We start from the raw sequence: 16400 nt of genomic DNA on the forward strand, positions 1-16400 counted from the left end.
TTTTTAGGTTAGAGTAATTTTTATATTACATTAAAGACGTTTCATTGGAAATGCATCACATCTGCAATCGATAAAGAAAAGTTGCATGAGAAAAGATCTTCAAACATGCTTGAGACCATGGGGTATGGGGGTCGTCCCCTCCCCGTGCCGGTTCGTCCCCCACGTCGCACACCGCCCCCTAGGCTCGTCGCGGCACTCCCGGCTTCTCCAAGCCGTTGGAGACGAGGCAAAAATGTGGGCCCCCCTTAATTAATGTCGATGACTAATGGCTAGTTTTTAAAAAAAAAATAATAACTATTTTAAAACCTATAAATACCCATTCATTTAACCATTTTTATACAAAAATTTACCCACACTCTCCAAAAAACCCCCTTTACAAAATAATCTTCTCTAAAAAATATACAATGGCATCTTCCTCTTCGTCGGGTTTGACGGATACCAGAGAAGCCGTAAAATATTTTATAAACACGGTGGTAGCCGCGGCACAACTAATTCTAGAAGAAGAGGAGGAGGAGGTTTCGTCACAACCACGAAACAGGAACCCGGCCATCAACCAAGACCGAGAAGGTTAGTTTTATTTCTATTTTTATTTTTATATTTTATAGTGTTGCATTATTTTTATAAGTTATATATTTGTTACTATATATTATTTGCCACATCGTGTAGGTGCTCATGAAAGATTAGTCGCCGATTACTTTGCCAACGAACCGTTGTAGTCAGAGACTATGTTTAGACGCCGTTTCCAAATGAGTCGACGACTGTTCTTACGTATAGCCGACGATTTAGCCTCGTATGACCCTTTTTTACATTGCGATACGATGATAGAGTCAAAAGGGGCTTCACCACCTTACAGAAATGCACTACGGCGATTCGTCAACTGGCTTATGGGACAGCAGCCGATGCTTGGGACGAATACTTAAAGATGTCCGAAAGAACTACTAGAGAATGTCTATACAAGTTTTGCCAATTTGTGGTGAGGCTCTACAGCAAAAAATATTTGCGAAAACCGAGTTACAATGAGGTACAACAATTATATCAACACCATAAAGCAACGCACGGTTTTCCAGGAATGCTCGGGAGCATTGACTGCATGCATTGGCCATGGCGGAATTGTCCTACTGCATGGCGAGGAATGTATACGTGAGGCGATCAAGGACATCCAACAATAACTCTATAAGCTGTTGCGTCTCAAGACCTATGGATTTGGCATGCTTTCTTTGGGATTCCTGGTTCGAATAACGACGTCAACGTTCTACAAAATTCCGAGATTTATGACAATGTTATAAAAGGGACCGGTCCTGATACGAGGTTTACGGTTTCGGGAGTGGAGTACAGACGCGGGTATTATCTGGCAGATGGAATATACCCACAGTACTCTACAATTGTTAAAACTGTTAGGCATCCGCCAGATGAAAAAAGAAAGAAATTTGCCAAATTTCAAGAAGCGGCGAGAAAAGATATTGAACGGTGTTTTTGGTGTTCTCCAACAAAGATGACATATTATTGAAAACCAGGCAGGCGCTTTTACACCCAAAAAGTTGCGATACTATATGTATGCTTGTATTTTGTTGCATAACATGATCATCGAAGACGAATGCCACGCAATTTGTGAGTATGACGAGAATGCGGTGGAGCAGAATAATGTTCCGGTTAGCGAAGAATAACAAGATTTAAACATGTTCTCATTACATAACGATTTCACACATGCCAATCTTCAATCAGACTTGATCGAACACATTTGGAATCTCAAAGAAAACAACGAGTAGTTTTTTATTTATTTGTGTTGTATTTTTTTTAAATGTTTAGTTTTTTTTAAATGTGATTTTATGTTTTTTTTAATGTAACTTTAGGTTTTTTTTTAATGTAGCTTTAGGATTTTGTTTAAATGTAACTTTTTTTATTTTTATTTACTTTGTTTTAATTATTTAACTAAATTAAAAAAATAATAAAAAAGGGGGAAGGACTATCCTCCATATCCTTGGGTAGTCCCCAAGTGGATGGTCCTTCACCCTTGGTGAGGTGGCGCCTATGTCACGGGTAGTCTCTTTGAGGACTAACCAAACCACACCTAATGGTCTGAAAATCTGTAGCAAGTTGCTACTGATCGGTGGTAACTTATCATTAGCAATTTTGTCTATTGGTAGCAAGCTAGACTTAGGTATTAAGTGACGTTCAGTAGCAACAAAGTTGTTATTGAAGGAGTTTCTGTTGGAAACTAATAGCAATTATCTTGTAACTATAGTAAATTGCATAATTATAGGAAAGTCTGTTATACAGATTATTTAGTTGCCTTTCTTATCGCTAATCATTGTAATTATATATTGACCAATTGATTAATGAGAATCCATTCAGTGAAATTATCCTTTCCTATATGGTATCAAGAGACTCTCGGGTCTCCACCGATCCCTCCTTTTCTTCTATCTGACCGCCGGCCACCACCTTTCCGCCCCTCTTCTTCCTTCCCTTGCTGTTGTTCTCCTTCACCCTTTATTCCCATTTTCTGATATCCTAACATGGACACCAAGATCCATCCCAATCACTCTCGACACTGAGACCTCCAACTACACCACATGGACGACTCTCTTTACGGTCTTCTGTCGGGCTTACCAAGTCTATGATCACCTAAAGCCGTGCCCCGAAGCCGCCCCTTCCCCCGCTACCTCGTCTGAGGCTGATGCAGCCAAGGCCAAGGTGGCAGCCGCCGAGCTCAAGTCCCAGTGGTCTCGGATTGATGCCATAGTCCTTTAATGGATCTATGGAACCATATCCCCCGCTCTTCTTGACATCATTATTGAACCCGGCCAAACCGCTCAACAAGCATGGACGGCTGTAGCTGATCATTTTAATGTTAATAAAAGTGCTCGCCAAGTACAACTTCAACAACAATTCTCTAATATACATCTTGAAGCTTTTCCGAATATGGCCGCGTATTGCCAACAGGTCAAGCATCTTGCAGATCAATTGAATAATGTCGGGGCACCAGTTGACAATCAACGTCTTGTTACTCAACTCCTCGCGGGTCTCACCGAGGCATACGAGAGTATCTCCACGGTTTTACAAAACCGGGATCCTCTACCACCCTTCAATGAATGCCGATCCCGTCTCACCATGGCCGAAACAACGAAGAAAACTATCTCGGCTCGGGCTGCCTGTACATCAGCCACCGCACTAGCAGCCACCACTTCCTCTCACCCTACGACGTCTGCTGCCGAGTCTGCCTCCTATCGTGGTAGAGGCCGTGGTAGATCCCGGGAGCGGGGTCGTGGTGTCTCCAACCGTGGCGGCCGCTCCTACAACAGCCAATCTCCACATCCTTATATCGTCTTTCCCAACTCCTGGGCCGCTAGTCAATGGAGTTCCCTTATGCAAGCAAATCAGCCCTCTTGGTCTTCACAAGCTGCCACACCGCCATGTCCGTACCCGTCTACTCCTCGGCCAAACAATAACTCCGCAGGCATTCTTGGAGCAGCCCCTGATCAAGCTTACACCGCTACTCTATCCCCCACGGACATTCAACAGGCTCTTTACGCCTTGTCCCTCAACCAACAGGACCCGCATGGATTCATGGACACCGGGGCTACTGGCCATATTCCTCAAGGTAACGACTCCCTGTCTTCTTTTACTACTTGCACAAACAAATATATTGTAGTTGGTAATGGTATGACCATTCCCGTGATTGGTCAAGGCAACCTAACCCTACCACCACCTTTCCCGCCCTTTAAATTAAACAATGTCCTTTATGCCCCAAATCTTGTAAAAAATCTTATCTCTGTCTGAAAACTTACTACTGATAATTTATTGTCCATTGAATTTGACCCCTTCGGTTTTACTGTGAAGGATCTCAAGACCAAGGCACACCTCCTACGATGCAATAGCTCGGGAGATCTATACCCATTGACAACACCGCTTCCTTCCAAACCAACCTCTACTGCTTTTGTGGCTACCACTCAAGAACGTTGGCATCAACGACTTGGGCACCCGAGCTTCTCCATTTTGCATTCGTTACCTTTATCTATTTCTAGTTCATCTAATAAACATGACAAAACATTATGTCAAGCTTGTGTTTTTGGCAAAAGTGTGCGCATGCCTTTTCTTGATTCTTGTAATCGTACTTATTTACCGTTTGATATAATTCACAGTGATCTTTGGACATCTCCTGTGCCTAGCACCGGGTGTCACCGATATTATGTTTTGTTTTTAGATGATTTTACAAACTTTCTTTGGACCTTTCCCCTAACCAACAAATCCAATGTATTTTCTATCTTCACCATTTTTCACAACTACATAACCACACAGTTTGGCGGCAAAATCAAACAATTTCAATGTGATAATGGCAAGGAATACGACAATAATTCGTTCCACAACTTTTGTCGCCTCCATGGAATGCACTTCCGATTTTCTTGCCCATACACCTCTTCCCAAAATGGTAAGGCTGAGCGTAAAATTAGAACAATCAATAATATAGTACGCTCTTTATTAGCCCAATCCTCTTTGCCACCATCCTTTTGGCACCACGCCCTTGAAACCGCCACCTACCTTCTCAATATCATCCCCAACAAACACACTCAATTCCTTTCCCCCACCTCACGCTTATATAAGTGTAATCCCACATATGAGCACCTTCGCGTGTTCGGGTGTTTATGCTACCCTTTACTCCCCTCCACTACCATAAACAAACTTGCTAACCGTTCCAAAACCATGTGTCTTTCTCGGTTACCCACCTAATCATCGTGGTTACCGTTGTTTAGACCTCACAACAAATTCCATTTTTGTCTCTCGTCATGTACAATTCGAAGAGACAATCTTTCCCTTCTCTAACTCCCAACCCACCCAACCCGCCTCCTATGACTTCCTTGACAGTGGATTAAATCCACTCCTATGGAATCACATTCACCCCACTTCCCACTCACAGTCCAACGACCGGCCCAATACCACAAACCAACCCACCCAATCCACTCCTTCCACAAACCACCCCACTCCCTCGGCTCCCTCACAGCCCAACCCAAACCAACCCCTCACTTACTCCTGACGCCCACGTCCCACGTCCCATGCTCCGCCCACAGCTGGCCCAACTTCTAACCCAGACCCCTCGACCCAGACCCCTCGGCTCCACCAGCCTCTCATATACAGCCTACCACCCCTTCCTGTTCGGCCCAAGCCCACAACCTTCCTGACCCACCGTCCCCTCCCCACTCCACGGCCCACCATACAAACCCATCCCCTCCAGCCCAACCGCCCACCACGAGCACTGCCCCTCCTTCCGGTTCACAACCACCAACTCGTACCATGCGCACTCGCGCCATGGACGGTATATCCAAACCAAAGCACCATTTCAACCTCCACACCACCACTATCGTGCCTATTCCCAAGTCCCCACAGGTTGCCTTGTCCTCACCCGAATGGCTCACCGCCATGACCAATGAGTTTAGTTCACTTATTAAAAATGAGACTTGGGAGTTAGTTCCTCGTCAACCAGACATGAATATTATACGGTGTATGTGGCTTTTCAAACCCAAGTTTCGTTCAGATGGTAGCTTGGAAAGATATAATGCTCGACTGGTCTGTGATGGTCGCAGCCAACAGGTGGGTATCGATTGTGGTGACACCTTCAGTCCGGTCGTTAAACCGGCAACGATTCGTCTCATTCTTACCTTGGTTCTCTCACGCTCTTGGGCCATCAACCAATTAGATGTTACCAACGCCTTCCTACATGGTAACTTGGAGGAAACTGTTTATATACATCAGCCCATGGGGTTCCGGGATTCACGCTTTCCGGGTCATGTTTTGCAAACTGAAGAAATCACTATATGGCTTAAAGCAGGCTCCACGAGCCTGGTACCAGCGGTTTACTGACTTTGTCTTATTGCAGGGATTCAAACAAAGCAAGTCTGACAACTCTCTCTTCATTTATCATCATGGTCAGGTTACTGCCTACCTCCTTCTTTATGTGGACGACATCATCCTCACCACATCTTCTGACACACTTCGCGGACGTATTATGAATTCCTTATCTGGCGAATTTTCCATGAAAGATTTGGGTCCCTTATATCATTTTCTGGGTATCTCTGTCACACGGACGGGTGACAACATGTTCTTATCCCAGCATTCTTATGCCACAGACATCATCCGCCGGGCCGCCATGGACTCCTGCAAACCGGTTGCTACACCAGTTGACACTGGCTCCAAGCTTGGTGCAAATTCCTCCGCCCCATTTCCTGATCCAACCACCTATCGCAGTTTGGCAGACGCTCTTCAATATCTTACATTCACATGGCCTAATATCTCATATGCAGTTCAGCAGATATGCATGCACATGCACTCTCCATCAGATGATCATTGGAACGCTCTTAAGCGAATCATCCGATATATACAGGGCACTTCAGACTACGGTCTCTATCTCAATCCTGCCCCACATATTTCCCTTCGTGCATACACTGACGCTGACTGGGCAGGATGTCCCGACACTCGCCGTTCTACTTCCGGCTACTGTGTATATCTTGGCGACAATTTACTTTCCTGATTGTCCAAAAGACAGCCAACAGTCTCGCGCTCCAGTGCAGAAGCTGAGTACAGAGGCGTTGCTAATGTTGTTTCTAAAATATGTTGGCTTCGTAACCTGATGCTAGAATTGAATCAACCGCTTCTCAAGGCTACCCTCGTTTACTGTGACAATGTCAGCGCCATTTATTTATCGGGTAACCCTGTTCAGCATCAGCGGACCAAACATATTGAACTGGACATTCACTTCGTTAGAGAGCAGGTACAACGGGGGTGTGTTCGTGTCTTGCATGTCCCTTCTCGCTACCAGATAGCGGATGTCTTCACCAAAGGCTTGCCTCGAATACTGTTCGATGATTTTCGCTCCAGTCTCAACGTGCGCCAACCTGCCGATTCGACTGCGGGGGTGTAATAGCAATTATCTTGTAACTATAGTAAATTGCATAATTATAGGAAAGTCTGTTGTACAGATTATTTAGTTGCCTTTCTTATAGCTAATCATTATAATTATATATTGACCAATTGATTAATGAGAATTCATTCAGTGATCCTTTCCTATAGAAACAAAGTTACTAAAGATGTCATTGCAACGGTTACACCCAACTACCACTTTTTTGCATGAAAAGTTGTGATGTTTCCTCCAGCTAGTGTGATGGTTCGATCCATATCAAAGGGAAAACATGTGGTCTTTTACACATGTCGAATTAATACAAATTTCCACATAAAAAGATCATCTTGTTTTTTGAAAAAACTATTTCAATCTTATCTGGTTATTGATTTAGTGTAACCACGAAATACTTCAAAGATTCTAAAAATATCCAAAATATAAAATCCAAAGAGTTAAATGTTAAAATGGTCCCTGAGATTTGGTCAATTTTGTCACTTTAGTCAAAAATTCAAACCTTTTAAATTTGGATCCTTGCGGTTTGAATTTTGTTGCCATTTTCATCCAAAATCCAAATTGGGTCTGATTTTTCTTTTAACCACATGCCTTTTTGTTGTTTTCCTCCCTTTTAACAAAAGGCAAAATGGTCTTTTAACGTATTATTGTAACACGAAAAAACATTGACCTTATAAATAGAAACGTATAACACATTCAATGAACATCACCTGATGTTTTACACCTTTTCTTATTTTTCCTAACACTCCTACAAGCTCTTTCAAGAGGAGTGTCAACATCTGAATTAGTTAAACTTTCAAAACCATCTAAATCAACCTGACTTTAGGGGGAAATCAGGAAGGTGATGCTCGTTGGCTGTGTTATACGTTTCTATTTATAAGATCAATGTTATTTTTTTTTTAATTTGTTATAATAATACGTTAAAAGATTAGTTTGCCTTTCATTAAAATGAAGAAAAACGACAAAAAGGCATGTGGTTAACTGAAAAATCAGACCCAGTTTGGATTTTGAATAAAAATATCAACAAAATTCAAACCATAGGGACCCAGATTCAAAAGGTTTAATTTTTGGACTAAAGTGACAAAAATGAACAAACCTCAAGGACCATTTTGGCATTTAACTCAAATCCAAAACCTACCAAATGTTTAAGAGACCTATTTAAATTAATGTAGGTTTTGTGATGAGGTTATGATTTAAGTTTTAACTGAAGATTGAAAAAATATTTGGTTCCTGGATTGACTAAAAAAAAAAACATGTTAGATTTATTTTAAAAGTAAATAAAACCTAAATAAGAATTTCACCTTGGTTCCTGGATTGACTGAAAAAAACATATTAGTTAGATTTATTTTAAAATTATATAAAACCTAAATAAGAATTTCACCTTAACATTGTACACAAAAATTAAAAACTTTGTTTATTTATATGCAAATCTAACAATATCATCCATCTCCTTCACAAATTACCTCCACAAAATGAGCAAATACACGATATATCAATAAAATGATCATTAGTTAGATGTGAGATATGATTACCTAAACCACTCTATATTTCTAGTGGACCCTAAATGGGAAACCATAAACCCCTATAAACACAGGAATTTACATGAAAAATTGAAAAGGGAATTCTAGTGTAGTATTGTGCAGGTATAGCCAAAAGTAAGGGTGATAAAGTTAGTCTTAAAAAAGAAACATTTTGATTGATCGATAATGGTTATCTCGATTTTTAAATATAATTATAGTTCTCACATGACCCTTATATATATATATATATATATATATATATATATATATATATATATATATATATATATATATATATATATATATACTAGAGAGGTGCCCGCATAATGTAATGAGAAACAAAGACATTAGTAATCACGTAAGATATTAATTTTTTCTTAAAAAAACTATAGCAATAAGTTCTTAAAAGTTGTATGTTTATGTGATTCATGTAATTTTTCACTTAAAATCAGGGTTACACTTTCTCAAAAATCATTATACTTATTATACTCAATGAAATATGATACTACTTTTTTGTATAAAATATTGGTTTTTGTATAATAAAAGACTGAAAAGATCAAACTGTAAGTGGCATATCTTTTCTTCGTTTATTTAGATGTATGTGGGAGGTGCACTTGGACACTAGTCAGTGCCAAATAAACACCACCTTCTAATGGTGGATTCAAAAACTTCATTTTAATGGCAGTGCGTTGAAATTCAAATCATATTTTTTTAGTTTTGGCTATTTTATAATAAAAACTTATACAAGTCAAATAGATTAATAATGAAAAATCAGGATAAGATCTCTCATCATTTAAAGATAAATGAACAAATATTTAATTACATACTATTTTAACATAAAATGCATAGACACACATACATGTAAATAGACAAGCATGCACATATAGATATGTAAGTACACATATACATACACCTTTTGTTACATATTAATATATTATACATCCATGCATATACATATACATACATGATATATACATAGATACATACAGGGGCGGATGTACCATATAAGAAGGGGTAGCCTCCGCTACCCCTTGGCGATCCGGCGGTAGTGTAAATTTTGGAAAAATTTGACATTTTTTTAACGTTTTTTTCGATTTCGTTACCCCTTTCTTTTAAGACGTTACCCCTATGAAAGTTTTCTAGATCCGCCACTGGATACATACATATCCATCCATCCATACATACATACATACATATACACACAAGTAGACATGCAGGCACATATTGTTGGGGAATTTTATAAATCCGGATAATCAGAAAGGCGTGTGGTCACTCTAAGATCAAAATATTTTGGTGGTTCTCCCGAATAATTCAATCGGATACAACTCTGATTGAGAAATCGAACACCAGTACGTTTTGTATTGCAAATTCGTGAATGAACCAGCAGAAACAGTAACAAAAAGCGTCTGAAAATTTTAGGGTTAGGGATGAGTAACCAGTTATCTTTTTATTTCATTCATACCAAATAATTGTCATATATTTCATTCATACCAGGTGGTAAGTCATTTTTGTATTTGTCCAAAGTCAACGACTCTTTATATCAGTCATCATCACTTTGGAGGCATGACTTTAGGAGACCAGACTTGGTATGATGATTGGTGATCTCCGAATGGAGTTGGTTAACGAGGGTTCCTGTATGGGCACTTTAGTTGGGGTAACTGGGCTTAGAGTCTTTAGAACTAAGTGGGCTTTGACATGAGATTCTTTTTAGAAATAACTAGTATTAAGGACCCCGTGTTGCGGTAGGGTTGTAAAACCGTGACAAATAGTACTAATGTCATACCATCGCCATCAACCACCAACATTAAAGTTGGGGTGTGTTATTGCGAAGAAATTCGACCGAAACATAAAATATAGAAAATAATAACTAAGTCAATTTAGGACCTGCGTGTTGTGGCGAACCTGTCAAGTGGGAAAAAGGAGACGACGTAAAAATGTTGAACCACACACGCACGTTGCGCCATGTTAACTCGCAAAATTTAGAACGAAGTGTAAAACGAAACGTAAAAACGTTGAACCACGCACGCATGTTGCGTCATGTTAACTCGCAAAATCTAGAACGAAGCGTAAAACGAAATGTAAAAACGTTGAACCACACACGCACGTTGCACCATGTTAACTCGCAAAATCTAGAACAAAATGTAAAATGAAAAATTTGCCACATATGAAAAGTGTAGGGGACCAAAGTTGAAAGTAAAATGTTTTGAGATTAATTTGAAAAGATAAAAACCTTGGGCTAAAAGTAAAAATTCAAATAGCTGGGGATTAAAAATGTAATACCAACTTTTTCTTTGAAAACCCCCTAGGCATGTGGTACAACACCTCCATGCACCAACATGTTATTTATATGTTGTAAATGGGTTTAGAAGGTTTAAGAGCTACTGTTTTTAGGTGGGTGAGAGATTATTAGTGGTTCATGTACCGGGTAAGATTTAGAAACATGTTCGACGACAATCTTCACCAGGCTCCAAGCGATTCGAACTGCATTGGAAGCCCTCCAAACTCCTACACCACCACCCTTTTCCTCTACGCACCACCATCCATGTCAATTGCTTCCGCCACAAACCTCCTCATGTTCTTCCCGCCAAACTGATTGCACCACCGTCACCCCCACAACACAAAGTCCATTTCAACTATCAATAACCTTTCAGCAACCAAAATGACATCCTATCCACCCTTGTCAACGCCCCCACAACACCAAGTGCAGCCCCAACTTTGCTGGCACCGTCACAAAACCCATTCCCCGAAGCTTGAAGTATGAAGAACCGAATGCCACCAGAAGACGTGAGCGGCGTCCACAGTGGTGCTTAGCCAAAATTTTCTCCCGGATCTACCGCGGTGACCGAGTGGCAACCACCGTGGCATGTTGTGAAAACCTTTCCTGATTACATCCTTAAGGAAAAGGATGTTTTAACCGGGTGGGATTGTTGTATGCAGGTTATACTGTATTAAGACTTGGTCGGGTATAAAACAGGTTAAATACGTATCTTGAATCAACAATCACAGATCAATCCATTTTCAAAACCAATATTTATTCACCGTTACAACGAATATGTCACCTATGTCCCTCATGATAAATGGTCGTTTCAACTTACATACGACAAATAAATTACTACTTACAAACATAAATCAAAATCAAGAAATGCACAGTACTCCCAATGACAAAGTAGTCCTAAATCATCCCCAGACTCATCGCACCAGAAAACCGCATGTTTGTCCCCTCAAAACAACAATGCAATTGTCCCAACAACAGCCGCAACAGAAAACACAATCCCAACAACAGTTTTAGGTGGTTGACCGCTTGGTGGAGCCTGTGGTGGTGCTCCCCCAGTGCCAGCTGGCGGAGATGGTTTTGTAGCAGGGGGTATCGGTCCTTGAGCCACGTCATCTTCTTCCAAAATAGGGTTAGGAGCCTCAGCCGGTGGCATCATTTGAGGCGTCATGAGCGAGAATAATTGGCCGGGCCCCGCTGGAGTCATGTATGGTGGTGTCTGGTCGGCCGATAACCCTAGACAACGGTTCCCTAAATCCCACCAAAATGTTATATAAACAAATTAGAAATCATGGTATGTATATACACACACACAACGAAAAGATCAAGAAACCAATAGGTACAGATATGGTTTGACTTTTAAAGTCAAAGAACAATTTAACCCGTTAACTGAAGAGATGTGAAATCTTATAATTTTATATAAATTAATCTAATTAGTGACCTCAAATTGTGTAAAATTTGCAATGAAATTTCGCATCAAAATCGAACTTTAAACTAATAACAAGATAAATAAAATAAACTTACTTCTGTATCTAGAAGATGTAGCTGGATAAGACGTGATAACACCATCGACGTCAGCTCCATTAACATACGAGTTGATTTCGACATACGGGTCCGAAAAGAAGTCCCACGGCTGAGAAATAAACTCATTGTTATAAAACTGTACATACACATGGAGCTTGTAAGCATGAAGCTTTGCAACAACATCCGTTTGATCACCAAGAAACCCTTGGTTTCTCGGAAACACAGATTCTTTCCCAATAATAATAGAATTCGCAAATTCACTGATATCTTCAATCGTTGAATTGGTGGCATCGCGTATATTCTCATCAACTTCGTAAACAAGCTCATGCCGGTTGCTTCTTGCCTTGAACAGTTTCAGAACCGCACTGTCCGATGACTCGATCAAAATCTTCTTGGTCCGTTGGTTATTTATTCTAGATTTATTCAAAACGTCCATCACTGCACCTGTTATACTCAATCCCTCATTAGCAGCTAAGTAAGCTGCATTCTGCATATAGTAACAACAAAAACGGTATCACTTTTGTGTAACTTATTAGACTAATGCCAGGGGTGTTCATTGAATTGAATAACGAATTGAATTTTTCGAATATTTTTTTATTGTTTCTTGAATTCGAATTCGATACGATTAAAAACTGATCAATTCGAATTCGATTAAAAATTCAAAATCGAATAAATTCGAGTAAATTCGTTATGATTCAAATTCATTTAAAATATGTAAATTCATTATTGGTTGTTTGGGCTTGGTAATGGGCTATTTTGGACTTCGATTAAAATTTATAGATTAATTTATAATATAGCCAAATTAAAGTATAATTTAGATTATATATGTGTATTATATATAAATATAATAAATAAATATGTATAGTTTGAATTTGAATTTCGAATCGAATTTAAAATTATAATCGTATTCGATATTACTAGACTCGAATTTTGAATTCTTAATAACCGAATCGAATTTCGAAATTTTAACACACCAAAACTAATGAAATAACAAGACAATCATCATGTTGACTCACCTTAATGTTGATCAAGACACCAGAAACCGAAGTAGCATTACTAGCAATATCCAAAAAGTCAGACAGTCTCATCAAGTTGCCAGCATTTTTCGCTCTCGGATTTCTTGGTAGAGTGTAGTTCGTATATGGCGTGAACATAACAGCTAAAACATAAAAAAATGTATAAAAATAAGAAAAACTGGTATGTTAATGACATTAAACTAGGGAGTAGAGTGCTTACGATGTAAGCTCTGAATTTGATCCCACGTGAGACGAAAGCTAAATATTCCGGGACCGGTTTGAAGTTGGGGAATGGTTGCGGTAAGATTAGTGAATCCCGACTGGGCGACGTTTGTTCGATCAAGGAGGTTTATCGAACCTAAACAAATAGGTATCCCGTCACTCGTTATTTGAACAGGACAATCGATAATATCCGCACCATCGGAAACAGCTTTTTGATATGCCATATCAGTACACCCCGGGTAATCACCACTTGCTCCTTCATATGATACAATCAAAGGTTTCGCTGAAGAACACATAAAGAAAAAATAACGATTAACCCTTTGAAAACACTACGAAATGTTTAATATTCAGAACGGTATGCGTGCATACCTTGAGTTTTGTTTGGGCCCAAGGCTGATAAGCAATCTACAGAATTACACAGAAATTAAAATCTCTATGAGCAATAAGAACAAAGAAACGTAAAGTTAATGACGTTATTCAATGTACAAACATACCAAACGCTGCGGATGGAGTTATCGGGTTATCAGAAAGCACACCATCAACAGCAAAAGCGCCATTATCAACATACTGGAGATACTCTTGTACAGGGTCATAACTGTAATTGTACGGGAGTGGATAATCATTAACAAAATCCGCAGCGAAAACTTCCAGACCCGCTTTATGAGCATCCGCTACCAAAGAAGTCGACGGCTGCAAATAGAAATCACTCCCAACAGGCCATATATACGATTTCGGAACAAGAATTCCTTGAGCAAAATTTGCGATCGATGTCAGATTCCTCAAAAGAGCGCCATATGTTTGGTTCGTTGTAGGCTCGACCTCATCCGGTCCGAGAAACCGAAACACTAATTTCGTCGTTCTCGGACTGAACCTTGTCACAATACCTCTTAGAAAAGCCACTTCGGGTGATGAGATGTATTTAATCCCAAATTTTCTCGAAGCAGCCAACACATAACTTCTCATGCTCAAATTATGTTTGGCGTAAAACGCATCATACTGGACATTCAACCACAGTCCCGCCTGTGATCCTGTCGGTATTATCGCCGCCACCTCATCAACAGCAAGAATTTTAGAAGTACCATCGAAATTTGGGGCTCTAGAGTAAATCCCTTGTACCACTATAACAACAACCAAGAATATCCTTTCATCACTAACCATACGAAACATAAACAGAAACAGAAACCGAAACCTAAGCATAAATTAAACAACTTACAAAACACATTGGCTAGATCATCAAGTGTGAAATCAAGAGGAAAATATCCTTTCACATCTTTTCCATTAACACTATACGTCTTTTCATCTCTCGGAGAATCAATCGTAGACGAATTCGCTAAATTCAAATTAGGGAAACAGATCCCATTATTATCCTTAGTCAAGTGCACATCACACCACAAAAGCACGTCGGGTACACTCGTAAGCAACGCGATTGAATACGCATTAAAACTAGCTCCAGGAAACAACCCTGAAAATCCCCCGTGTGCCACCACCAACGGAGGGCTACCTGCAAGTTCATTTCAACTCTTAACACAACAAACAACAATACCAACAAACATAACAGAATATGTTGTTATAACAGAATTTGTTACAAACAGCAAAACAAAGAACAATACCAACAAAACAGAATTAGTTGTTATAACAGAATTTATTACAAACAGCAAAACAAACAAAGCCTACATAACAGAATTAGTTACAAACAGAATTAGTTGTTATAACAGAATTTGTTACAAACAACTGTACCTGTTAAAGTTAGCCATGGGGAAGATTGGGGATCAGATCCTTGAGCAACAATAAACGGGATCGAGCAGAGTAACGGAAGGAGACGGAGAAGGAAACGGAGGTTCCACATTGCCGGCAAGTGTGTAACGCCGGCGGATCGTTGACTGGTGACTTTTGGGGAAGTGGGTGAAATGGGGTTTTGGAGGAGATAAAGTGTGGAGTTTTTTGGGATTTTTTTTTTTTGGTTGCCAGAGGAGTACAGAGAGTGACAATTATTGTTTGGAAATAATTTTGGGGTTTTGTATATAAATAAAGAAAGGAGCAGGTGGTGGTATAATTACGCGTTATCACGTTGTATTGTGTTATTTCCGGTTCGCTGCGCACATTACGAAGTTAGAACCCACGTTGTTGTGGGTCCGGGTTATTTGTCGTGCCGGCCCATTAGAAAAATGGTTATATGCTATTGTTTTGTTATGCACTAGTATAATAATAACAATACTATTGCTATCGAATGGAAAGTGCCCAATGGGAATACGTTTATTTAAAGCAAAAAATAATAACAAAAGTCAAGAGTCTTCGAGCATAGGGAGATATATAGCTTTTAACAAATAAATAAAAATGGGTAGATAATAAATGTGGTAAGATATTTTATGAAAACATGAAACATCGTCCTTCTAATGTACTGGATACAACAAAAAGCCTTGTGACAATGTTAATGACCCCATCATTGACTAAGGTTTGCATCTAATATTTTGATGTTAGGGAAATAAGTAATCAAACTGAATAGATACGAGCAAAGGTAAGGGGTAGAAAAGATATAGAATTCTATGTAGTCGGTTTTCTCTTTCTTCTTTGTGCAATCGTTTTTCAGAAAATTGTCTGAGTTAACTTGATTTATGGTTGTATCGTTAGGGTTTTCATAATTGCGTTTAACTTTCATGAACCCCTTTGTTTTGATTCAATTTTGGCGATGACTGGATTTGAGAGAATCGGTATATGTTTTTTGGTGAAGTTTATATATTTTTTTAATTTCATTCACCTTTTGAACATGTTTCTTTTGATTCAGTTACTGTTATGACTGAATTCACGGATGTGTGTTTCTTAATGAAATTTGTATATGTGGTTGTTGTGTTAAACACCCACACTGGTTTGAAAACCCATTCATATTAACATGTTGCATGCTCATATTATATTCGATTTGATACTTCACGTCCCACGCCTTGCAAATCAAG

General features: G+C 39.4%; 2 protein-coding genes across 2 annotated transcripts; one reads left to right on the plus strand and one right to left on the minus strand.

Moving 5' to 3' along the window:
* Positions 1 to 5301: 5301 nt before the first annotated feature.
* LOC110924048 (uncharacterized mitochondrial protein AtMg00810-like) lies at positions 5302 to 6520 on the plus strand. Its single transcript, XM_022168091.1, has 2 exons — positions 5302 to 5835; positions 5924 to 6520. The coding sequence occupies exons 1-2, from the start codon at positions 5302 to 5304 to the stop codon at positions 6518 to 6520; spliced, it is 1131 nt and encodes a 376-aa protein (XP_022023783.1).
* A 4882-nt stretch (positions 6521 to 11402) lies between these two features.
* On the minus strand, positions 11403 to 15453 carry LOC110920752 (glycerophosphodiester phosphodiesterase GDPDL3). Its single transcript, XM_022164951.2, has 8 exons — positions 15190 to 15453; positions 14666 to 14953; positions 13947 to 14570; positions 13822 to 13857; positions 13451 to 13735; positions 13231 to 13373; positions 12215 to 12701; positions 11403 to 11941 (listed from the first exon to the last, which is right to left on the minus strand). The coding sequence occupies exons 1-8, from the start codon at positions 15296 to 15298 to the stop codon at positions 11640 to 11642; spliced, it is 2274 nt and encodes a 757-aa protein (XP_022020643.1). The 5' UTR covers positions 15299 to 15453; the 3' UTR covers positions 11403 to 11639.
* Positions 15454 to 16400: the final 947 nt, after the last annotated feature.

Source organism: Helianthus annuus, chromosome 11, assembly GCF_002127325.2.
Source record: "Helianthus annuus cultivar XRQ/B chromosome 11, HanXRQr2.0-SUNRISE, whole genome shotgun sequence".
In the NCBI taxonomy this organism is placed as follows: Eukaryota; Viridiplantae; Streptophyta; class Magnoliopsida; order Asterales; family Asteraceae; genus Helianthus; species Helianthus annuus.

Bases quoted from the DNA above. Each gene is read 5' to 3' on its own strand.
- LOC110924048 (XM_022168091.1), top strand. From the start codon at position 5,302: ATGGACGGTATATCCAAACCAAAGCACCATTTCAACCTCCACACCACC. The intron at 5,836-5,923 runs GTACCAGCGGTT...CATCATGGTCAG, and splicing joins AAGCAGGCTCCACGAGCCTG to GTTACTGCCTACCTCCTTCT.
- LOC110920752 (XM_022164951.2), bottom strand. From the start codon at position 15,298: ATGTGGAACCTCCGTTTCCTTCTCCGTCTCCTTCCGTTACTCTGCTCG. The intron at 14,571-14,665 runs GTAAGTTGTTTA...TTGTTGTTATAG, and splicing joins TGATCTAGCCAATGTGTTTT to TGGTACAAGGGATTTACTCT. The intron at 13,374-13,450 runs GTAAGCACTCTA...TTTATGTTTTAG, and splicing joins TCAAATTCAGAGCTTACATC to CTGTTATGTTCACGCCATAT.